Source organism: Ranitomeya variabilis, chromosome 2 (genome assembly GCF_051348905.1).
Source record: "Ranitomeya variabilis isolate aRanVar5 chromosome 2, aRanVar5.hap1, whole genome shotgun sequence".
Taxonomy (NCBI): domain Eukaryota; kingdom Metazoa; phylum Chordata; class Amphibia; order Anura; family Dendrobatidae; genus Ranitomeya; species Ranitomeya variabilis.
The window spans coordinates 822,160,850-822,186,501 of NC_135233.1; the positions used below are offsets into that span (position 1 = coordinate 822,160,850).

The following is a 25,652-nucleotide window of genomic DNA, read 5'->3' on the forward strand; positions in this document are numbered from 1 at the left end:
ACTAGTCAAACATAGTGTTTGACAAGTGTGACCAACTTTTTACTATAGATGCTGCCTATGCAGCATCAATAGTAAAAGATAGAATGTTTAAAAATAATAATAAAAAAAAAATGATTATACTCACCTGCAGACAGCCGATCTCCTCAGCGGCGTCCGTTCCTATAGATGGTGTGTGTGTGCAGGACCTTCGATGACATCGCGGTCACGTGAGTGGTCACATGAGCGGTCAAGCGACCAATCACAAGACCACGACGTCATCGCAGGTCCTTCACACACACCATCTATAGGAACGGAAGCGGCAGCGTGCACCAGAGAGGCGGGAACACTCCGGGGGCCATCGAAGGTGAGTATATGACTATTTTTTATTTTAATTCTTTTTTTTTACCAATTATATGGTGCCCAGTCCATGGAGGAGAGTCTCCTCTCCTCCACCCTGGGTACCAACCGCACATGATCTGCTTACTTCCCGCATGGTGGGCACAGCCACATGCGGAAAGTAAGCAAATCAATGCATTCCTAGTTGTGCGGAATCCCTGCAATTCCGCAAATTTAATGAACATGTTGCTTTTTTTTTCCGCGATGCGATTCTTTCGCAGAAAAAAATGCAACATTTGCACAAGAAATGCGGAATACACTGTAAATAATAGGAGGCATATGTAAGCGTTTTTTTCACGTTTTTATCACGTTTTTATAGCGAAAAAACGCAAAAAAAATGCGAAAAATACTGAACGTGTGCCCATGGCCTAAAAGGGTTTGCTCAATTAGTCTACATGCAAGAACAGCTGCAATCGGTTTTCTCAGGAGTCACACAAATTTTCAGAGTCCATCACCTTTTTACTTGTTCCTAGGATTACCTGTTCTGAGGAAGTTTACATGAGGGGGACATATTTTGATATTCCCTGTGACAGATGTGCTGCGGTACTGTGTCTTTCCTCCCTTAAGCTCTTCATTTCCTTTTTTCTTATTTTGTCTCGTATTGAAAACTAAGGTGAAAAATATCTGACAAATTCTCCATTACGTGTGCGCCAGGATATCTGCTATGTTCTTCTTCTTTTAATTCTCACCATAATGGTTCTGGATGTGAGACAGCTGGATGCAGGATGAAACTCCTCACTCTTGCTCTGTCTGCTATATATAACCTAAAGCTGGATACCAAGCATCCATAAACCACTCACACAAAAATAAAATCAATAAAGTTTATTGAACATAGGTTTTAAAACCATGTATCACAAAAATAAAGAACATATGTGTTCTGTCTCAGACATCTAATCTGTTGTATCTGATTATTTGTTTGCTTAATGCTGCAGGTTATTTATTAATTTGTCTGTACTTTTTTGGCTCCCTCTAGCAGTCAAAGTTATGTTTGCGGACCTATTTTCTGTTTTCTCCCATTTCTTATGTCTGAATCTTCTCCCATTTTTGCAATGCATTATGGTAGTTCAGCCTCCATCCCCATCTATTTTCATCCATTTTCCTTCACTCTGCATTCAAGGAAAGACTCCTCTATTACATCCCCCTTGCGATTGCATTGCCAGCATGTATTTGTGCTCTTTATAGTTAATTTCTGTCCAAATGTTAGCCTAGCATAGTCCGTTGTATCTCTGGTCAGTTCTAGTTTGTAACCTTCATGCATAATGTATAACATGTATAATGTGCATTTATGCTGTACCATGCACTGATTGTATATATATATGATTGTTTACAGTTTAACCATGCCATATACTATCACGTTCAATAAAAGCACAGACTCAACCACAGTCTCCTTATTGGACTCTCGTATAGCGATTTAGCTGCCTGTATAGCTACATGAGCCTGCCTCATTTAGTGAGGACAGAGCAGTGAAAAGGCAGCCATCCAGCTAGGGGGATTCAAGTCACCGGCTACACAGAGACTTAATACAGGTGCGGCAATCTCTGCACAGCCAGAGTCTGGAGTTTCCACTGCAAGATTGACCACAATGCACATCTCAGTATGTTAATGAACTTCCTGATCCAAACTATAACCCTGAACTGGTACCAAAACAAGAACACAACATCTCCAGTGAAGCGAGTGGAAAAAAACGTGGAGCAAAACAACCCTGCTAATGACTACCTTGCCCCTCACCAGGTAACCAATATAAATCACCTTGCTGACACATCGTACATCAGACCGAAACAATATGACACCGGCTGGTGCCACCCAGAGGATACTAACTGGTATGAATGCACCTCACATCACTTTCAGGATGACCCATCACCAGTATACTCTGCTGACAATTGGTTCACAACAGAATTTGTTAAGTTCTTCACATGACGTGAACTTGTTGCCAAGGGACTCATGAAATTCACTAACCAAGCTGAAGGTTACAGAGCTTGGAAAGCTTGATCCCAAAATGTCACACAGGGAAGAAATAGACCTCTTAGTCAAATACCTGGGAGAAGAGTCAGACAGACACGCAGTAAGCTTCAGAGATTTAAATATAAACCACCGTGAGACTGGCCTCAAAGAGATCTGGGAGAGGCTGGGTGAGTGTTATGGCTCAGCAGTGGTAACGGGAAAGAGCCTTGTTCAAAAGAATTGATGACTTTCCTAAAATATCTAACAAGGGTCTCCATAAACTTAGAGAACTAAGCAACCTACTAATGAAAGTCCAAGTTGCCAAATATGTAGATAACCTACAGGGACTTGCATTCCTCGACACAGCCAGAGGTGTTAACCCTATAACTTTACAATCTACAGGAGAGGTGGCTCACACATGATTCCACGCACAAATATAAACACAGTGTTCCATTTCTTCCCTTCTCTATTTTTGTAGACTTTATACATTAACAAGCAAGAATTAGAAACGATCCCAGCTTTGACTTTGCAATGTAATATGTCATACCGTCTCCAGTTGCAAATCCACGCAGAACATTTGTGGCAGTGCACAAGACTTATGCTTCTTCTCCAGGTTCTAATTACAGGTCTGCTGTCTGCTCCCAATCAGAGACAAAGGTGCAGGACCCTGACAAGAAGTGCCTGCTCCATCAGAAGCCTCATCTTCTCCTGAAATGCAGAGCCTTCAGAGGAAAATCTATGCCAGATCGCAGAAACTTCCTGAAAGAAAACTATTTCTGCTACAAATGCTGCTCATCCACAACTCATCTCACCAAGGATTGCAAGGTCACTGTAAAATGCACCACAGATCATTACACTGCTCTACACCCTGGCCCAGCTCCATGAAGTACACAAAACATGCCATCTGACAGTGAGCATGGCGGGGAGTAAAGGAACACTGATACAGCTACGCCGGAGATCACTTCACAATGTACAGAAGTCTGCAAAGGAACAATAGACAGTAGGTCCTGTTCAAAAATTTGCCTCCTCAGATTGTACCCAAAAGGCCATAGAGACCAAGCTGTAAGACTGTATGCTAGCTTGGATGATCAAAGTAATCGATCCTTTGCTAGATCAACATTCTTTGATCTATTCAACTTCAAAGGGCCAAGCGCTCCCTACTCATTAAAGACATGTGCAGGTACTGTGACAACAGCAGGCAGAAAAGCTAGTGACTACCAAATCTAGTCCTTAGACGGACAATTCTGCCTACCACTGCCTACGATCATTGAATATAACCAGATCCTAGACAGCAGATCTGAAATTCCTATGCCAGTTGTAGCAATCCATCATGCTCACTTAAAACGCATAGCACACCTTATACCGGAACTCGAACATCAGGCCCAGATAATCCAGCTGTTTGGGAGAGATATCCTGTAGTTTCATAAAGTGAGACATCATATCAATGGACTCCACAATGCTCCCTATGCCCAAAAGCTAGTCATGCACTTTTGATCTCCACCTCTCCCATCATTCAAAAATAAAAACATTTGAAAGGAAAGATATTACTCTGTCCTCTGCACGATTTCTACAAATCTGAGTCAAGAATGTGCAGAAAGTGACAAACACAGCAAACATGTATGTTTTTTCTTTAATTTTATCAGTATTTTTGTAGTGTTATTAGTCTTTTAAAAATAACCTATCACTTGATTCATGCTGCCTGGCTCCAAATCATGGATAGCATGAATCCATTCACTATAGGCAGATACTTGACTAGTCCAGCACCACCCACGGACAGATTCTCTCTGCTCTGCTGTAGATGATTGACAGAATTCTCCATTGTCTGTACATAGAGAGGAACTAATAGAGCTTTGAGATGCTTACCGGCACTTCAAAATATATTTTCTTTGAAATGCTGGGGCAGAAAAACATACCTGGCTGCAATTGTGCAGCAAGACTTTGCTTCATGCTGCTTCTCATTTGGGAAGCATGAATTTAATGGCAGGTTCCTCCTAAAATAGTGTTCTCCAAATTTGTAAATGGTTATTAATAAAACTACAAAATTCTGCTTTAATGGTCAGAGGAATAAACTTTTCAATACTTTCTTTTAATGTGTGAGGGCTCATTCACATGTACGTTTTCTTTACGTATGAGAAAAATGGCTCAAGGTTAATCAATGAATGTGTTCAGAGTTTCAGTATAGGCTCAGTTTCATCAGAGTTTGGTCCGAGTTGCATTAGTTTTTCTTGGATGAAAATTAAAAGAGTTTTTCTACTGTCTCCTATCTAGCTGGTCGTGAAAAATGGATAACACTAGGGTGGCATCCAAGTGCTGTCTGATTTTTTTTATTGACCCATAGACTTGCATTGCTAATTTTGATCCAACGCTTTCAAGATTGGACATGTGAACAGCCCCGTAGGCTATGCTAAGGAAAAGTTAGATCCATTAAAACACAGATGGAACACTGAGCCAAAAAATGGATGTATGAATGAGCCGTAAGACTGATCCTTCAACACATTAAGTAGCTTTTATGAATGGAATTACACGAATCTGTGCCTCTAAAAAGATCATTGGCTGAAATATTGTTTAAATATAAAAGATGTATTCTATATATATGAATTTTACTTTAATTCAATAAAATAATCAATGGACTGAGTGCTAGATAAATATCAAGACTCTCAAATTAGCCTTATTTTCAAAATAAAAAGTCAATACTTCTGATAAAAGACATATATGATCACTTTCCATGTGATCTAACAGTTCATATAGAGAAAAAAGGAGAGACCTCCATTTTTTTTCAATATGAGATGAATGAAAAATCAAAGAAACTTCATACAATTTTCGCTATTTACAGATGCAGCAGCCTACAATGTAACAGCTTTGGAGTATAGTAGTGCTTATATTTAGCGTGCTTGGCGCTTACTAGATCTGTAACCTTAGTTGCATCTTTACCAAGAGTACATGCTAGGTTCGTCAATGACTTCATATATCTATATAAGATTATAAAATCGGGAACATGTCCTAATGTATATCAAATATTTTTACAGTTGTAGATATAATAGAGGTTAGAGGTACTATATGTTTAGCAAATGAAAAAATATTTTTGGCCTTAGAGAACTACCATTTATATTTTTAATGTATGCATCATTTTATGCAAGTATATTCTTTATTAGTGTAAACATAAGAATTGGCTTTAATTCTACTTACTGGAGCAAAGTATTAATACTAAAAACACAAGAGGATTTGGAAATAAATATCAGGTTATTTTTCTTTTCAAATTAATTTAGGGAAGTGTTAAAAATAACTTTATGTCCAATCTCACACAAGCAGCCACATAGCCAAGTTATTATTATTTGTATTATTATTTATTTATATAGCACCATTGATTCCATGGTGCTGTACAGGAGAAGGGGTTGCATACAAATTACAGATATCACTTACAGTAAGCAAACTACCAATGACAGACTGATACAGAGGGGCGAGGATCCTGCCCTTGCGGGCTAACATTCTACAGGATGGTGGGGAAGGAGACAATAGGTTGAGGTTAGTGAAGTGTAGAGGGAAGTTCCTAGTGTTATCCCTGGCTTCTAACTTGCCCTACCTAAACATGTAATTACCTTATGTCTCCCCTGAGAGCAGTTGCACAGTATGTTGTCTGTGAAGACGGGGAGTAATTAAAGTATCCCCCTTTATTGTTAACTAGAAAGGCATGAAGACAGTTGTGAATCAATACAACATATATGTGAGGAAACAATTGAGTTATGGGAACTGCAGTATTTTACATTGATAATTCAACCTTCAATAAGGCATGGCAACATGAAAACAACAGTTCTGCATAGAACTTGGCAAGATGGTGGAAGTCTAAACTACTATATACAGCTCTGGCAAAAATTGAGAGACCACCACATCAAAACCCTGTCATGGGCAGCCCAATCTCCAGACCTGAACCCCATTGAAAACCTTTGGAATGTAATCAAGAGGATGATGGATAGTCACAAGCCATCAAACAAAGAAGAACTGCTTACATTTTTGCACCAGGAGCAGTGTGAAAGACTGGTGGAAAGCATGCCAAGACGCATGAAAGGTGTGATTAAAAATCATGGTTATTCCACAAAATATTGATTTCTGAACTCTTCCGGAGTTAAAAGATTAGTATTTCTAAATGATTATGAACTTGTTTTCTTTGCATTATTTGAGGACTGAAAGCACGGTGTTTTTAATTTTGACCATTTCTCCCTTTCAGAAAAAAAATACCAAATTTATTGCTTGGAACTTCGGAGACATGTTGTCAGATGTTTATAGAATAAAAGAACAATTTACATTTTACTCAAAAATATACCCATAGAGAGAAAAGTCAGACAAGCTGAAAATTTTGCAGTGGTCTCTTTTTGCCAGAGCTGTATTTCCATCAGGAGGGAATTCAAACATAAAAAAAAGAATATTAGAATCAAAAGATAACTTTTTCCATGTGCTATTGAAGTGACTAAAAGTAAAGTCACACTGTTATGGGAAGAAATTACAAAGATACTACGCTTTCATATTTGAGACTCTGTAGTGATCATATAAATAGCTATAAAAACAAAACTTTTAATATTTTCTCTCACTCTCTATTTCTCCATCTTTCTCTTTACATATACATATGTAAATATATATATATATATATATATATATATATATTATTTTTTATATTTGTGTCACATATTTAAAAATGTAAATATTATTTTTTAATTTTACTCGTTGTGCATGAGGTGGCTAAAACCTGCTTTGTGATGCATAGTTGTCTGTAAGTGAAAAAGCTGACAGGCAAACTAGTATATTTAGTAGCAGTAATTAGCACTGTTGCTTTGCAGCGCTTGGATCCTGGGTTCAAATCCCACCGACAACATCTGCCAAGGAGCTTGCATGTTCTCATTAGCATTGTCGTTTTTTCTGGGTACTTTGGTTTTCTCCAACACTGCAAAGACATACTGATAAGAAATTTAGATTGTGAGCCCTGAAGGGAATAATGATCGTGATGTCTGTAAAGCACCATGAAATTAATGGCGCTATTCAAGTGAGTAAAATAATAAAAAATAATAGGCTTCTGGCAGACATAAGAGCCATAGTCAGACCTCCAGCTGCAAATGACATGTAGAAACTACCCTGCTATCCTTGCTATCCTTCCATGAAGGGAAGTTGGTCAATGGGAGCACCCTTCTTTGTTCAAACTCCTTGGATACTGCACTACTGACAGTGATATATACGGTCTTATCAAGCGTTTTGTGTATACCCACCCACTTATTCCGTGATGCTTTTCCCTACTTGCAATGGTGAGTGAACTACATGAAGCTAAGTACTGAACATATTGGACCAGCCACATGGGCAAATTGCAGACATTGCTGGCTCCGTGTGCAGCTCCATGTGCCCATCAGGTATAGGAGCTGTCTGCTATTATATGCTCTTGGTCCTCAGAAAAGACTTGTGCATGCTGTGATTTTCTCTATACATTCTTATGTCTGTGTGGAAAATCACCCATTTTTACAAGCACATGAGCTACATTGTCTGTGTGCTATCCCTGTATGGTCTGTTGAGTGCATGCACAGCATGCAAACCCACAATATGTTTGTGTGAATATATGAATGTACCCATAGAGAAGGAATTCCTAAACATTAATTTCCATAAGGAAATCAGAAAACCCCAATTCAGGTCCTAATGAAAATGCAAATTTTCTATTAGGCCGAGTGCACATGGTCAGCGCTTTGGACGTAGCACATGTCCACTCCATCCAAAGCACTGCTGGCTTTTAAACGCTTGTGATTGTGCATGTGTTCATGAACCGTGTGGAATCACCGCACCCAATACATTGTATGGATGAGATTTATCTCGCATCTCCGTGAGATAAAATAACATGCTGTAGTCTGGAAAGACATGCCGTATATCGGTCTCCGAGGGTGATCTGCAGGCATCGGTGCACGCATAGAGGGCATGGGATTTATTCCACTATGCTGTAACATCTAGACGCTGCGTGTTGGATTCTGCAGATGTACACAGTGTCCAACCTGCAGCAGTATCTGATCATGGGACCGTACCCTTAGGATGTGAAAAGGCGGCCCTGTGACAGGAAGCTGTTATACAGAAATATTTCTCTTTTAATTAAGTAGATGAATTTTTAAAGGTTGTAAAAAATTTCCACACAAAAGGGCAGACCTAGAAAAGATGACAAAATAGATTTACATAGAGTTATAGAAATTTATAAGGGAAAGCTACCTGAGAGGGAGACTATTTCCAATTATTTAAGTAGATTAACATTTGTAGGCTGTTAATTTCACACTGAAGGTCAATCTTAGTTAGGGTACAATTATAATAGATACCATATAGCATGTAGCGTGAACAAGCTAGAGCATTAGGAAGATCTTTCAGAATTGTAAAACACTCTCAGATTATATTATTTAGATTAGGAGAAGAAAAGAACTGCAAACAAAAGACAAATATAAAGATTTCTCAATAGTTTTCTATAGCTGTAAAAAGTCTGCCGATTTCTTCTAATAAGATGAATGTCTTCAAGTATACATTAACATACACATTACTGCATCATTTAATATATAAAGCACGTACAACATATTACACTAAACAAAGCAAAACAGCAAAACCAACCTATTCATAAGCATTATCTAGAGATAATTTAATCAATTCGATGAAAATCAAATTTGTGTAGAAACATAATTATTTGCATTGCAAAAGAGAAGGCTCACATGACCTGAGGTCATGATTCCCCATAATGACTTGCAACTGTCACATTAAATGGTATACCACAGGTAATCAGAACGGACTTTAATAGTCTGTATAAAAGCAGAAGCAGGAAATGCAGCAGCTATTTTGGGGTGAATTTGCATACAAAGAGGATGTCATAGAAATAGAGAGAGAAAGCCATAAAACCCTGAAGAAACTGTGCAGACAGTGTGTGTCTGATGGAACAGCAATGAGGAATAGTAGGTGGAGAATATAATAAAACTAAATGGAGGCCCAATGCTATCGCATCGGGAAGGTAGTGACGTCCTAATGGGGGCAGCGCGGAGGGGAGGGTGGCCCTGTGGTCTGGATCCGAGCGAGAGCCAGGATCCCACCGGCGGCAGGGATCCCAGTGGCAGCCTGGATCCCAGCGGCGGTAGGGATCCCATCGGCGGCCTGGATCCCAGCGCTAGCCTGGATCCCATTGGTGGGGAGGGGTCCTTGCGGTGTGGGATTGTTGCAGCGGGTGAGTCCCAGCAGCAGGGGTCTGGCGATGACTAGCTGGTGGTACTGTGCAAGGGCCTGGTACCACCAGCAGGAGCTATACTGGAATACCCATCACTTGGGTATTCCATTATGGCAGTCGGTGTACTTTCGGTGCGGCAGATTGTGGGATTCGAGGACATCCAGACAGAAGTGGATGACAGATAATTTAAGGTAATTATATAAATAGATGGAAAACAAGATTCTCAGGGCAACGCCAGGTAATACACACTTTCTATTTTCTGTGAATCAGATCAAATTGGATGGTAAAATCTACAGGTCTGCTCATATGTAGTAGTAATCATTTGGTTTTATAGCAAAATGGAAACCGGAGATCAGCAAGTAGCCTTAATTATGTAAACATTTAATCCTATGGATAGGCCATTAATATTTTTGATCCAAACATTGCATTTAACTGCATTCAGATCAGATTTTCCAGCTCTAACACAATGTAAACCTTTAAAATTAAAATTAAAATTAATTTACTGCTTTCAGTTCTTACAAATCATGCAAGGACTAACACAGGTTACACATTTCACCTGGAGGGCTTCTTTATAACATGGAATTCTCTTTTTGGCTACCACAGTTTTGCTTAGAACAACTTTAGCCTAAAGGACATTAGCAGAAAATCATACATAGCTCGGAAGTAAAGTCACGCGGGATGTGTCATAAGTATTTTGACATACTGTAGAGATTTATTAGGCAAGATCATAATTGAGAACATGTGAGTGTCATCAATAGGCAATATTGCCACAAAGTCTTTGGGCAAGTATCATCAATCAATAAGCATTTGAGTTTTTGGGGCATGACCAGATGAGTTTTTTGTTATATTCATGCTTAGATTGTGGTTTTTCCATGATAAAAATAAAAAATGAAAAAAATAAAAATTATTGATTTGCATGTCAGTCCAACAAACAAAACAATTAACACCACAGGACATTTTGTTCATTGTCCTTCTACATGCAAATAGAAGATTGATGGTTGTTTATTAACAATTGTCTCCTTCTAGCACAGATGTATCATTGCAAAAATGGGTATAGACCATGAGAGTTTATTGCTTAGATTTTTTGTAGCAGTGAATAACATCCCTAGTGTTTACTAAGTTATTTTTCCATTTTTTAGTTAATCTGGATATACTGTAGTTTTTCAACATCTGTGCTGACATACTGCCCCCATATATATTTGACTAGTCAGCTAAATACACTAACAGTAACTTTGTCTTATGTTACACCCCCCAGGATAATTTCAGGTTAAGGATATGGCCTGTTGGATTTCCAATGGTTTACCCTTTTGTTCTCCTGGAGAAAAGCAAAGAAGAGTTTAGCAGTGGCTCTCTAGCAGAAGAAAGCTGAGGATTCCTGTCCATGGAGGAATTGGGAGAGACCCCATGTATATCTAATGTGTATAGGAGTCTTTACTCCAATAGTGTCTACACAAGGGCTCTGTTTTCTTGATTGAAATGCACAGCAAAAGAGTCCAATTTGTTCTGTAGGAAGCTATTTAAAGATGTATATGTTCTTCAAGTGATATTTACAGCTAGCTGGCTTACAATACGCACAATTGGACAAAGATCACTTTAAACTGGATACACTTTCAATATTAACCCTAAAGTTGAACATGCTCGATATTTCAACCCACCCAAAGATAAGCTAGTCAATATATTTATGACCCCAAAACACTCATTCAGTAGGGAGAAATCACCTCTTGAAATGTGCATTGATTCATGACAATGCATTTCTATTCTCTCAGCCTCATACTGTATTCTATACCAAGCAGCGCCTTCCTCTGGATGATTGACAGCTTATTTGCTCTGGTATAGGGCTTCTGACCTATCAATAAGCAAGGAGAGGATGTTGCTAGGCTGACAAGCTAGAAGAGCATCATCTTGCCCCAATAAACTTCTAGAAACAAGTTCATAACACAATTTCTCGCTGCTGAAGCATCATTTTGAGATTATAAAGTTATTGACTAGCTTGTATTTTAATGAGCTACACAATCATATTCATGATCAGGGAACAGTAAACATTTCTTATGGGTTTTTTTTTTTAAATATTCCTTCAAAAGGAACAAACCAATATTCCTCAAAAGTTTCTGCCAAAAGAAATGTTTGGAAGCTAACTTTTAGTATAATTCTCATATAGAGTAATGGCAAAATCCCTTTACCCAGTATTCAGTCAGTAATTCACTTAATATTTGTGCTATATAACTGGATAAAGACTCCATAGGTTTTTCTCTCTCTCTCTCCCCTCCCCATCTCTAATCCTGAGACTATTCACGTGAGGGGTTTCTTTTCATCTAAGTGATTGAGCGTACTCACAATTTCACCTAAGAACACTGCCATGAATAAAGAATGCTGTCTAATTATCCTACAAGAGCAAATCAAATTCTTCCAATGATCCAAGAGCAATTTGGTGATGAACAATGCAATTTCTAACATGACAGAGCACAATGACATTTTGGGTTAATGGCCAGGATACTCCCAACATCTCAATTCCACTGAGAACCTGTAGTCAATTCTTAAAAAAAGTATGCAGGGAATCGAAACCCCAGAAATTGTGATAAACTCTGATTAGGTAAGAATGGGTTATTACAAGCTGATATTCCACATGCCAGGGCAAATGACAGAAATCTTGACAATTACGGTTCAGTACTTTATATTATATTAAGTCTTTGAATAAACTTGATGTATTTCCTAATAGAAGAATAAAGAGATAAGAAATGCTAATATTTGTACTTCAGTAACCATAGAAATATCCAACTAAAAGATCTAAAAATGTTGAAGCAGAACATTTTCTGGAAAAACAACATTAGTGTCAATCTCAAAACTTTTGACCACAACTGTGTGCTCAATTTCGTTTATTGGTAAATTAGGATATGGTAATGGAAGGTTTTTGTAAATGGATTTTTACATGGATCTACATTAAACATCATATAAAAAATGCTACTGTGTCAGCTGTTGCAAACTTTGATCAGCTTTGAAAATTCAAGTAAAAAAAACCTCCACGTGAACATACCGCTAGATGATTGAGAGATTTAGTGAAATGAAGTTATATAAATAAGATTATCTTACCTTTCTAGCTTCTTTGATACTCTTTCTTATCATTTCTTTGATTGTGAGTAGATGTCCTCTTGGAGGATGAAAATAAAGGTTTATGTCTGTTGTTCCTATTTGTCCTGGTGCCACATATGGCCAGCCAAGGTCAAGATTTGGTGCCTCTACATCGGACTCTACAGGCCAATAAGTGCCTGAAGATGAATTATCATCTGTTGATTCTCCTGGTGTATTGTCTGTATTTTCCACTGGCTTCTGGATATGAGTTGTGATATAATTGAGTTCATCTTCTGCAAGGAATTCGGTAGCTCGTTCCTTAACAAGAAACTCTTGATATGAAGCAGTACCACCATCAATTAGAGCATCAATAGCCACCCGATACCATTCTTTATAGTGAGGCTCTATAAAGTTTTCATTTCTGCCTTCATCATGTAAAGATGAAAGCAATGATAGTGATTCCACTAGTGCAGACATTTTGAAAAAGTAGACCAAAAACCTGAAAAAAAAGCACATCAAAATATGTTAATTTATTTACGTTTTTGTTGGCATAGTAGTTGATATAAGATTTATCAAAACTGTCTTTGTTGCCTATAACTATGAATCATGATGCAGATTTTTCCAATTACAAGAGGTATTAATCCGTTCATACATCCTGCTATACATGGACATCACTGTCAGAAACTGGCCCACCTCTTCTCATGACAGCAGTGATCAGCTCTAGTCATAATGGTTGCTGTTTAACTATTTTAATGCTGCTGTCAACTCTAACAGCAACAATAAAATAGTGCAATCGACAGTGCACACGCTCATTAGAAAAACCCCACAGGTTCCCTGCAACGCGATCATATTTGGCCAGGTTGCTATAGCCTGCTGAAGGCTCATGCTAACACCATCCTGGTATTCCCGTGAAGCGCAACTTTAGACTGTACTTCAAAGGAGATTGCAATGTATAATACATATTGTCATTGTAAAAAAATACATACTTAAAAATATTACATTTTTTTAAATATATAAAAGTTTAAATTAGCTCGCTTTTTCTAGTTTTAACATAAAGAAAAAAGTAATAAACTATTCGTATCATTGATATCATTGGTATCTTTATGTCTATAAAAGTCTGGAATATCAAAATAAAATATAATTTAAAACAAATATTGAACCTCAAAACCAAACCAAGAAAAATTAAAACATCAGATTTTTCTTTTGCAGTTACAGCAGGTCCACAAAAAAAATAAAAAATAATCTATATGTCACATTTATCCCCAAACTATATCAATGAAAATGGCAGATTAGCACGCAAAAAAAGTCTTTACACAGCTCCATCGGTGGAAAAATATACAAGTTACAGGTCTCAGAAAGTTGCAACGCAACCAAAATTTAAAATTTAAAAAAATACAGAGATATAAAAAATGTATACACTTTTGGTATTGCCATAGTTGTACTGACCTGTGGAATCATATCCTTAGGTCAATTTTACTGCAGAAAAACAAACTCATGGCACTAGCAGAACTGCAGATTTTTCACAATTTAACCTCACATAGAATAATTTTTTAATCTATTTTTTAGTACATGATAAGCTAAAATTAATGGTGTCATTCAAAACTACAGCTTGTCTGGCAGAAAAAACAAGCCCTTAGAAGAAGAGGAGGAAAAATCAAAAGCATAAAAATGAGAAATCAGGATAAAGAAATGAAAGCTCTGCTTTGAATTGTAGCAATTGACAAATATATTTATCTCTTTAGACAGTTTTAATTTTCAAGGCAGCCCAGTATGTCTAACACTTAGCCAGTGGGAAATTCAATACAGCTGCTTAATTAACAAGAAATGCGTTCAAACAAACTGATTGCTGCCTACTCAAAGGCTTGTGGTTAAGTGCCATAAACAATAGGCAGTCTGTATGTAGAGCATGTCAATGTTAATGGCAATTACATTGTACATGTGTTGAATACATTTAAAAAATAGGACAATATACTAGAAGCACAATATGCATAATTTATGAAAATATATATATGAATATATATGAATTATTTGTATACCGTATATACTCGAGTATAAGCTGAGATTTTCAGCCCATTTTTTAGGCTAAACGTGCCCCTCTCAGCTTTTACTCGAGTAATTGTCCCAGGGGGTTGGTGGGGGAGCAGCAGGAGTGGCGGCTGTCACATCATACTCACCCCCACCTGATGCATCTCTGTATGTCCCTGCTTCTCAGATGGTCTCTGGCACCTGCAGCTCTTCCTGTATTCAGCGGTCACGTGGTACCGCTCATTAATGTAATGAATATGCATCCGACTCCACGCCCATAGGCGTGGAGTGCATATTCATTACTTTAATGAGTGGTAACGTGACCACTGAACACAGGAACAAGCCACCGGTGCATGCCGGAGACCATCAGAGAAGCAGTGACTTGCAGAGAGACCGCGCCAGGAAGGGGTGAGTATGATGGGAGAGGGTCAGCCATGCGATATTCTCCTGACCCTGTCCACCACCACAGTGCTGTGTCTTCCACATCCTCTGGCTGTAATGTTCAGGTCAGAAGGCGCAATGACGTGGTTAGTGCGCACCCTCTGCCTGAACAGTCACTGCAGAGAGCCAGAAGACACAGCGATGCGCGGCATGGAACGGGAACAGGTGAATATCGCAAGTGCCGGGGGCCTGAGCCAGCGGCGACTCTGGCACCTGACCCCCATAGTGCACCAGTGTCCCTGCCTGCTCAGGACATCAGCACTAGGCACCCAGCGATGAGAGGCGAGTATATCATTTTTTTTAATCACCGCAGCAGCATGTGGGCCATATTATTCTATGGAGCATCTTACGGGGCCATCAACCTTTATGGAGCAGCATATGGGGCATATTATGCTATGGAGCTTCTTATGGGGCCATCAACCTTTATGGAGCAGCATATGGGGCATATTATGCTATAGAGCATCTTATGGGGCCATCAATATTTATGAAGCAGCATATGGTGCATATTATGCTATGGAGCATCTTATGGGGCCATCAACCTTTATGGAGCATCATATGGGGCATATTATGTTAGGATCATCTTATAGGGCCATCATCCTTTATGGAGCAGCATATGGGGCATATTATTCTATGGAGCATCTTGTGGGGCCATCAACTTTTATGGAGCATTATATGGGGCATATTATTCTATGGAGCATCTTATGAGGTCATCATTAACCTTTTTGCAGCATTATATATGGCGTATTTTAATATGGAGCATCTTATGGGGCCATTATTAACCTTTGTGTAGCATTATATGGGGCATATTTTTGTATGGAGCATCTTATGGGGCCCATCATAAACTTTATGGAGCATTATACAGGGCGTATTTTGTATGGAGCATCTTATGGGTCCCATCATGAACTGTATGGAGCATTATATGGAGCTCCTGATTCAATATGGATATTCAAAAACATTTAACCAACTGATGTCTCAATCAATTCTACTTTTATTGGTATCTATTTTTATTTTTGAAATTTACCAGTAGCTGCTGCATTTCCCACCCTAGGCTTATACTCAAGTCAATAAGTTTTCCTAGTTTTTTGTGGCAAAATTAGGGGTCCCGGCTTATACTTGGGTTGGCTTATACTCGAGTATATATGGTATATATATATATATATATATATATATATATATATATATATATATATATATATACAGTACAGACCAAAAATTTGGACACACATTCTCATTTAAAGATTTTTCTGTATTTTCATGACTATGAAAATTGTAAATTCACACTGAAGGCATCAAAACTATGAATTAACACATGTGGAATTATATACTTCGCAAAAAGTGTGAAAAAACTGAAAATATGTCTTATATTCTAGGTTCTTCAAAGTAGCCACCTTTTTCTTTGCACACTCTTGGCATTCTCTTGATGAGCTTCAAGAGGTGGTAACCAGAAATGGTCTTCCAACAATCTTGAAGGAGTTCCCAGAGGTTCTTAGCACTTGTTAGCCCTTTTTCCTTCACTCTGCGGTCCAGCTCACCCCAAACCATCTCTATTGGGTTCAGGTCTGGTGACTGTGGAGGCCAGGTCATCTGGCATAGCACCCTATCACTCTCCTTCTTGGTCAAATAGCTCTTACACAGCCTGGAGGTGTGTTTGGGGTCATTGTCCTGTTGAAAAATAAATGATGGTTCAACTAAAATCAAATCGGATGGAATAGCATGCCGCTGCAAGATGCTGTGGTAGCCATGCTAGTTCAGTATGCCTTCAATTTTGAAAGTCTGGTGACTGTGGAGGCCAGGTCATCTGGCGTAGCACCCCATCACTCTCCTTCTTGGTCAAATAGCCCTTACACAGCCTGGAGGTGTGTTTGGGGTCATTGTCCTGTTGAAAAATAAATGATGGTCCAACTAAATGCAAACCGGATGGAATAGCATTCCGCTGCAAGATGCTGTGGTAGCCATGCTGGTTCAGTATGCCTTTAATTTAGAATAGATCCCCAACAGTGTCACCAGCAAAGCACCCCCACACCATCACACCTCCTCCTCCATGCTTCACGGTGGGAACAGGCATGTAAAGTCCATCCTTTCACCTTTTCTGCGTCGCACAAAGACACAGTGGTTGGAACCAAAGATCTCAAATTTGGACTCATCAGACCAAAGCACAGATTTCCACTGGTCTAATGTTCATTCTTTGTGTTCTTTAGCCCAAACAAGTCTCTTCTGCTCGTTGCCTGTACTTAGCAGTGGTTTCCTAGCAGCTATTTCACCATGAAGGCCTGCTGCAAAAAGTCTCCTCTTAACAGTTGTTGTAGAAATGTGTCTGCTGCTAGAGCTCTGTGTGGCATGGACCTGGTCTCTAATCTGAGCTGCTGTTAACCTGCAATTTTTGAGGCTGGTGACTCGGATAAACTTATACTCAGAAGCAGAGGTGACTCTTGGTCTTCTTTTCCTGGGGCGGACCTCATGTGAGCCAGTTTCTTTCTATTGCTTGATGGTTTTTGCCACTGCACTTGGGGACACTTTCAAAGTTTGCCCAATTTTTCAGACTGACTGACCTTCATTTCTTAAAGTAATTATGGCCATTAGTTTTTCTTTACTTAGCTGCTTTTTTCTTGCCAAAATGCGAATTCTGACCGTCTATTCAGTAGGACTATCAGCTGTGTATCCACCAGACTTCTGCACAACACAACTGATGGGCCCAACCCCATTTATAAGGCAAGAAATCCCACTTATTAAACCTGAAAGGGCACACCTGTGAAGTGAAAACCATTCCCGGTGACTACCTCTTGAAGCAAAATTGAAGGCATACTGAACCAGCATGGCTACCACAGCATCTAGCAGCGGCATGCTATTCCATCCGGTTTGCATTTAGTTGGACCATAATTTATTTTTTAACAGGACAACGACCCCAAACACACCTCCAGGCTGTGTAAGGGCTATTTGACCAAGAAAGAGAGTGATGGCGTGCTATGCCAGATGACCTGGCCTCCACAGTCACCAGACCTGAACCCAATCAAGATGGTTTGGGGTGAGCTGGACCGCAGAGTGAAGGCAAAAGGGCCAACAAGTGCTAAGCATCTCTGGGAAATCCTTCAAGATTGTTGGAAGACCATTTCCGGTGACTACCTCTTGAAGCTCATTAAGAGAATGCCAAGAGTGTGCAAAGCAGCCATCAAAGCAAAAGGTGGCTACTTTGAAGAACCTAGAATATAAGACATATTTTCAGTTTTTTCACACTTTTTTGTCAAGTATATAATTCCATATGTGTTAATTCATAGTTTTGATGCCTATATATATATATATATATATATATATACTAGATGGCAGCCCGATTCTAAAGAATCGGGAGTCTAGAATCCATATATACTTTATTTATTCAAATGTAAGAATAATACAATTAATAAATAATAGTAAGAAAGAACAAAAAATGGCTGCACTCACCAGCTCTTGACAGTTCTTGTCGCTCTGCATTATTACCATACTTTATATCAGACCTGATCTTACGTGCGCCATCAGCAGCTTTGGGCTCTGTGTCATTAGTATACTTAACAGTATCCAGGCACTTGCATCTATCCTCTGTACTCTTGTTAACACGCTGTTTGCGCTTACGTGCGGCATCGGCGGCTTTTCGCTCTGCATAATTACCATACTTTATATCAGACCTGATCTTACGTGCGCCATCAGCAGCTTTGGACTCTGTGTCATTAGTATACTTAACAGTGTCCAGGCGCTTGCATCTATCCTCTGTACTCTTGTTAGCACGCTGTTTGCGCTTACGTGCGGCATCGGCGTCTTTTTGCTCTGCATTATTAGTATACTTTATATCAGACCTAATCTTACGTGCGCCATCAGCAGCTTTGGGCTCTGTGTCATTAGTATCCTTACTATTAGAGCTCATGTTGGCTAAGCTAAACAGCTTTAAACGTGGTGGTGGCAAACAACAGGTTAATAAGAGGCAGTGTCAGGTAGTAGGAAAATAGCCAGTTAATAATAGGCAATAGTTCTTTGCAGGAATGCAGATATTAATAAATAGGCAGTTTATATTGCAGAGAAATTGCTGGGCAATAATGGACAATGTCCTTATGTGGCAAATAATAGAGCAATATACCCAGTGTGGCAAAGAAGAGGTTAATAAACGGCAGTCTCTCAGTATAACAGTCAGTGAATAATAGGCAGTATATGGAGAAAACACCAAACAAAAGTTCAAAATTGGTGTGAAAATGTCACTGAACCACTTCACAACTAAATATATATAGTTTTGGTAAATGGTATTATCATTTTTTTGACGAAATTCGGCAGGAGCTTGAAGAGCAACGTCACTGGGACCGCCTCCACGCAGTAGAAACTTGCTGTGAGGTAAAAATTCAAAAATCACACCAAAATGGCGGGCGGAGTGTGTCACAGTACGGCACGTTTCTGATTGGTTGCTCGCAGCAGGCGGCAACCAATCAGAAAAGTGCCGCGCACCACGAAGGCATATATCTTTGTCCACCCTGAGCAGGTGTAGGACGCTGGTGACGTCACTTATCTCCGGACATTATCTCCGGACAAAGCCACGGAAGTTGGCACAAATTGCCGGAAGTAGTATTCTAGGCAATTATATATTAGATTTTAATGTTATCAGTGTTTACCTTTGAACGTTTATATTGTATTGTCCTGTCACCAGCCATGTGTACGATTATCGGCCGAAAGCCTCTCTGGAACCAATAATCACCCCATGTAAAGGTATCTTTATAAGTTAAAGATTCAGAATACTATGACTTTTATCATATCCTGAACAGTCAAGTTTTTTATGAACCGTTAAGGTTTTCTGGTTGAAGTAAAAAAAACTCTGAGTGTTTACAGTTTGAAACCATAAAATGTTGAAAAATTATGTCATTCTTGAGTATATCCCTCAATGGTGCTCATAAACGTGTCAAATTTGATCTATAATATACTTTAATATACGTTACTTTAATCAATAATATACTTAAGAACGGGGCCCCAGACATCACACAGGGGGTCTGAAACACCGCACAGTGGTCCAAAATATCGCTGTGCTCTGCCTGAGGCCCCATATGCTGCCTGGGACCCCTGTGCTCTGCCTGGGGCCCCATATGCTGCCTGGGGCCCCTATGCTCTGCCTGGGGTCCCTGTGCTCTGCCTGGGGCCCCATATGCTGCCTGGGGCCCCTGTGCTCTGCCTGGGGCCCCATGTTCTGCCTGGGGCCACTGTGCTCTGCCTGGGGCCCCATATGCTGCCTGGGGCCCCTGTGCTCTGCCTGGGACCACTGTGCTCTGTCTGGGGCCCCTGTGCTCTGCCTGGGACCACTGTGCTCTGCCTGGGGCCCCATGTTCTGCCTGGGGCCACTGTGCTCTGCCTGGGGCCCCATATGCTGCCTGGGGCCACTGTGCTCTGCCTGGGACCACTGTGCTCTGCCTGGGGCCCCATATGCTTCCTGGGGCCCCTGTGCTATGCCTGGGGCCCCTGTGCTCTGCCTGGGGCCACTGTGCTCTGCCTGGGGCCCCATATGCTGCCTGGGGCCCCTGTGCTCTGCCTGGGGCCACTGTGCTCTCCCTGGGGCCCCATATGCTGCCTGGGGCCCCTGTGCTCTGCCTGGGGCCACTGTGCTCTGCCTGGGGCCCCATATGCTGCCTGGGGCCCCTGTGCTTTGCCTGGGGCCCCATGTTCTGCCTGGGGCCACTGTGCTCTGCCTGGGGCCCCATATGCTGCCTGGGGCCCCTGTGCTCTGCCTGGGACCACTGTGCTCTGCCTGGGGCCCCATATGCTGCCTGGGGCCCCTGTGCTCTGCCTGGGGCCCCATATGCTGCCTGGGGCCCCTGTGCTCTGCCTGGGGCCTTATGTTCTGCCTGGGGCCACTGTGCTCTGCCTGGGGCCCCATATGCTGCCTGGGGCCCCTGTGCTCTGCCTGGGACCACTGTGCTCTGCCTGGGGCCCCATATGCTGCCTGGGGCCCCTGTGCTTTGCCTGGGGCCCCATGTTCTGCCTGGGGCCACTGTGCTCTGCCTGGGGCCCCATATGCTGCCTGGGGCCACTGTGCTCTGCCTGGGGCCCCATATGCTGCCTGGGGCCCCTGTGCTCTGCCTGGGGCCCCTGTGCTCTGCCTGGGGCCACTGTGCTCTGCCTGGGGCCCCATATGCTGCCTGGGGCCCCTGTGCTCTGCCAGGGGCCCCATATGCTGCCTGGGGCCCCCGTGCTCTGCCTGGGGCCCCTGTGCTCTGCCTGGGGCCCCTGTGCTCTGACTGGGGCCCCATGTTCTGCCTGGGGCCACTGTGCTCTCCCTGGGGCCCCATATGCTGCCTGGGGCCCCTGTGCTCTGCCTGGGACCCCTGTGCTCTGCCTGGGGCCCCATGTTCTGCCTGGGGCCACTGTGCTCTGCCTGGGGCCCCATATGCTGCCTGGGGCCCCTGTGCTCTGCCTGGGGCCACTGTGCTCTGCCTGGGGCCCCATATGCTGCCTGGGGCCCCTGTGCTCTGCCTGGGGCCCCATATGCTGCCTGGGGCCCCTGTGCTCTGCCTGGGGCCCCTGTGCTCTTGCTGGGGCCCCATGTTCTGCCTGGGGCACACGGAGCCCCTGTGCTCTGCCTGGGGCCCCATGTTCTGCCTGGGGCCACTGTGCTCTGCCTGGGGCCCCATATGCTGCCTGGGGCCCCTGTGCTCTGCCTGGGACCACTGTGCTCTGCCTGGGGCCCCATATGCTGCCTGGGGCCCCTGTGCTCTCCCTGGGGCCACTGTGCTCTGCCTGGGGCCCCATATGCTTCCTGGGGCCCCTGTGCTCCGCCTGGGGCCACTGTGCTCTGCCTGGGGCCCCATATGCTGCCTGGGGCCCCTGTGCTCTGCCTGGGGCCCCATATGCTGCCTGGGGCCCCTGTGCTCTGCCTGGGGCCACTGTGCTCTGCCTGGGGCCCCATATGCTGCCTGGGGCCCCTGTGCTCTGCCTGGGGCCCCGTGTGCTGCCTGGGGCCCCTGTGCTCTGCCTGGGGCCCCATATGCTGCTTGGGGCCCCTGTGCTCTGCCTGGGGCTCCGTGTGCTGCCTGGGGCCCCTGTGCTCTGCCTGGGGCCCCATGTTCTGCCTGGGGCCACTGTGCTCTGCCTGGGGCCCCATATGCTGCCTGGGGCCCCTGTGCTCTGCCTGGGACCACTGTGCTCTGCCTGGGGCCCCATATGCTGCCTGGGGCCCCTGTGCTCTGCCTGGGACCACTGTGCTCTGCCTGGGGCCCCATGTTCTGCCTGGGGCCACTGTGCTCTGCCTGGGGCCCCATGTGCTGCCTGGGGCCCTTGTGCTCTGCCTGGGACCACTGTGCTCTGCCTGGGGCCCCATATGCTGCCTGGGGCCCCTGTGCTCTGCCTGGGACCACTGTGCTCTGCCTGGCGCCCCACATGCTGCCTGGGGCCCCTGTGCTATGCCTGGGACCACTGTGCTCTGCCTGGGGCCCCATATGCTGCCTGGGGCCCCTGTGCTCTGCCTGGGGCCCCTGTGCTCTGCCTGGGGCCCCATGTTCTGCCTGGGGCCACTGTGCTCTGCCTGGGGCCCCATATGCTGCCTGGGGCCCCTGTGCTATGCCTGGGGCCCCTGTGCTCTGCCTGGGGTCACTGTGCTCTGCCTGGGGCCCCATATGCTGCCTGGGGCCCCTGTGCTCTGCCTTGGGCCCCATATGCTGCCTGGGGCCCCTGTGCTCTGCCTGGGGCCACTGTGCTCTCCCTGGGGCCCCATATGCTGCCTGGGGCCCCTGTGCTCTGCCTGGGGCCCCATGTTCTGCCTGGGGCCACTGTGCTCTGCCTGGGGCCCCATATGCTGCCTGGGGCCCCTGTGCTCTGCCTGGGACCACTGTGCTCTGCCTGGGGCCCCATATGCTGCCTTGGGCCCCTGTGCTCTGCCTGGGGCCCCATGTTCTGCCTGGGGCCACTGTGCTCTGCCTGGGGCCCCATATGCTGCCTGGGGCCACTGTACTCTGCCTGGGTGTAGGACACTGGTGACGTCACTTATCTCCGGACATTATCTCCGGACACATTAGCTCCGGACACATTAGCTCCGGACACATTAGCTCCGGACAAAGCCACTGAAGTTGGCACAAATTGCAGGAAGTAGTATTCTAGGCAATTATATATTAGATGGGCATTTCCTGAAGGAAATACATGGTGATGGAACAGCGCTACCAGCTTTACAGCAGCACTTTTCACACACGGGACTGGGGGGCGCGCTTACTTTTGCACCCGGGGCCGGGGGCGCGCTTACTTTTGCACCCGGGGGCGCACTTACTTTTGCACCCGGGGGCGCACTTACTTTTGCACCCGGGGGCGCACTTACTTTTGCACCCGGGGGCGCACTTACTTTTGCACCCGGGGGCGCACTTACTTTTGCACCCGGGGGCGCACTTACTTTTGGGGCCACACTTACTTTTGGTGGGCGGGGCTCCTCGGCCTCCGATTTGGTTGGTGGGGCCCCTCGTCCTCCGATTTGGTGGGTGGGGCCCCTCGTCCTCCGATTTGGTGGGCGAGGACCGGCCTCCGATTTGGTGGGCGGGGTCCCTCTGCCTCCGCTTTGGTGGGCGGGGCCGCTCGGCCTTCGATTTGGTGGGCGGGGCTCCTCGGCCTCCGATTTGGTTGGTGGGGCCCCTCGGCCTCCGATTTGGTGGGCGGGGCCCCTTATCCTCCGATTTGGTTGGTGGGGACCCTCGGCCTCCGATTTGGTGGGCGGGGCACCTCGGCCTCCGATTTGGTGGGCGGGGCCCCTCGGCCTCCGATTTGGTTGGCGGGGCCCCTCGGCCTCCGATTTGGTGGGCAGGGACCCTCGGCCTCCGATTTGGTGGGCGGGGCCCCTCGGCCTCCGATTTGGTGGGCGGGGACCCTCGGCCTCCGATTTGGTGGGCGGGGACCCTCGGCCTCCGATTTGGTGGGCGGGGACCCTCGGCCTCCAATTTGGTGGGCGGGGCCCCTCGGCCTCCAATTTGGTGGGCGGGGACCCTCGGCCTCCGATTTGGTGGGCGGGGACCCTCGGCCTCCGATTTGGTGGGCGGGGACCCTCGGCCTCCGATTTGGTGGGCGGGGACCCTCGGCCTCCGATTTGGTGGGCGGGGCCCCTCGGCCTCCGATGTGGTGGTCGGGGCCCCTCGGCCTCCGCTTTGGTGGGCGGGGCCGGGCACCTCGGCCTCCGCTTTGGTGGGCGGGGACCCTCGGCCTTCGATTTGTTGGGCGGGGCTCCTCGGCCTCCGATTTGGTTGGCGGGGCTCCTCGGCCTCCGATTTGGTTGGCGGGGCCCCTTATCCTCCGATTTGGTGGGTGGGGACTCTCGGCCTCCGATTTGGTGGGCAGGGACCCTCGGCCTCCGATTTGGTGGGCGGGGCCCCTCGGCCTCCGATTTGGTTGGCGGGGCCCCTCGGCCTCTGATTTGGTGGGCGGGGACCCTCGGCCTCCAATTTGGTGGGCGGGGACCCTCGGCCTCCGATTTGGTGGGCGGGGACCCTCGGCCTCCGATTTGGTGGGCGGGGACCCTCGGCCTCCGATTTGGTGGGCGGGGACCCTCGGCCTCCGATTTGGTGGGCGGGGACCCTCGGCCTCCGCTTTGGTGGGTGGGGCCCGTCGGCCTCCGATTTGGTGGCGGGGCCCCTCGGCCTCCGATTTGGATGGTGTGGACCCTCGGCCTCCGATTTGGTGGGCGGGGACCCTCGGCCTCCGATTTGTTGGGCGGGGACCCTCGGCCTCCGATTTGGTGGGCGGGGCCCCTCGGCCTCCAATGTGGTGGGCGGGGCCCCTCGGCCTTTGATTTGGAGGGCGGGGACCCCCGGCCTCCGATTTGGTGGGCGGGGACCCTCGGCCTCCGATTTGGTGGGCGGGGACCCTCGGCCTCCTATTTGGTGGGCGGGGACCCTCGGCCTCCAATTTGGTGGGCGGGGACCCTCGGCCTCCAATTTGGTGGGCGGGGACCCTCGGCCTCCGATTTGGTGGGCGGGGACCCTCGGCCTCCGATTTGGTGGGCGGGGCCCATCGGCCTCCGATTTGGTGGGCGGGGCCCCTCGGCCTCCGATGTGGTGGTCGTGGCCCCTCGGCCTCCGCTTCGGTGGGCGGGGCCGGGCCCCTCGGCCTCCGCTTTGGTGGGCGGGGCTGCTCGGCCTTCGATTTGGTGGGCGGGGCTCCTCGGCCTCCAATTTGGTTGGTGGGGCCCCTCGGCCTCCGATTTGGTTGGCGGGGCCCCTCGGCCTCCGATTTGGTGTGTGCTCTGCCTGGGGCCACTGTGCTCTGCCTGGGGCCCCATATGCTGCCTGGGGCCCCTGTGCTCTGCCTGGGGCCCCATATGCTGCCTGGGGCCCCTGTGCTCTGCCTGGGGCCCCTGTGCTCTGCCTGGGGCCCCATGTTCTGCCTGGGGCCCCTGTGCTCTGCCTGGGGCCACTGTGCTCTGCCTGGGGCCCCATGTTCTGCCTGGGGCCACTGTGCTCTGCCTGGGGCCCCATAAGCTGCCTGGGGCCCCTGTGCTCTGCCTGGGACCACTGTGCTCTGCCTGGGGCCCCATATGCTGCCTGGGGCCCCTGTGCTCTCCCTGGGGCCACTGTGCTCTGCCTGGGGCCCCATATGCTGCCTGGGGCCACTGTGCTCTGCCTGG

General features: G+C 45.6%; 1 protein-coding gene across 1 annotated transcript in view; it reads right to left on the reverse strand.

The window, feature by feature from the left end:
- Positions 1-25,652, reverse strand: part of FAM83B (family with sequence similarity 83 member B) — a 156,757-nt gene that overhangs the window by 100,429 nt on the left and 30,676 nt on the right. Inside the window, exon 2 of the mRNA XM_077290014.1 lies at positions 12,617-13,094. Coding sequence (XP_077146129.1) covers positions 12,617-13,072 — 456 coding nt within the window. The 5' untranslated portion in view covers positions 13,073-13,094. The remainder of the gene's footprint in view (positions 1-12,616; positions 13,095-25,652) is intronic.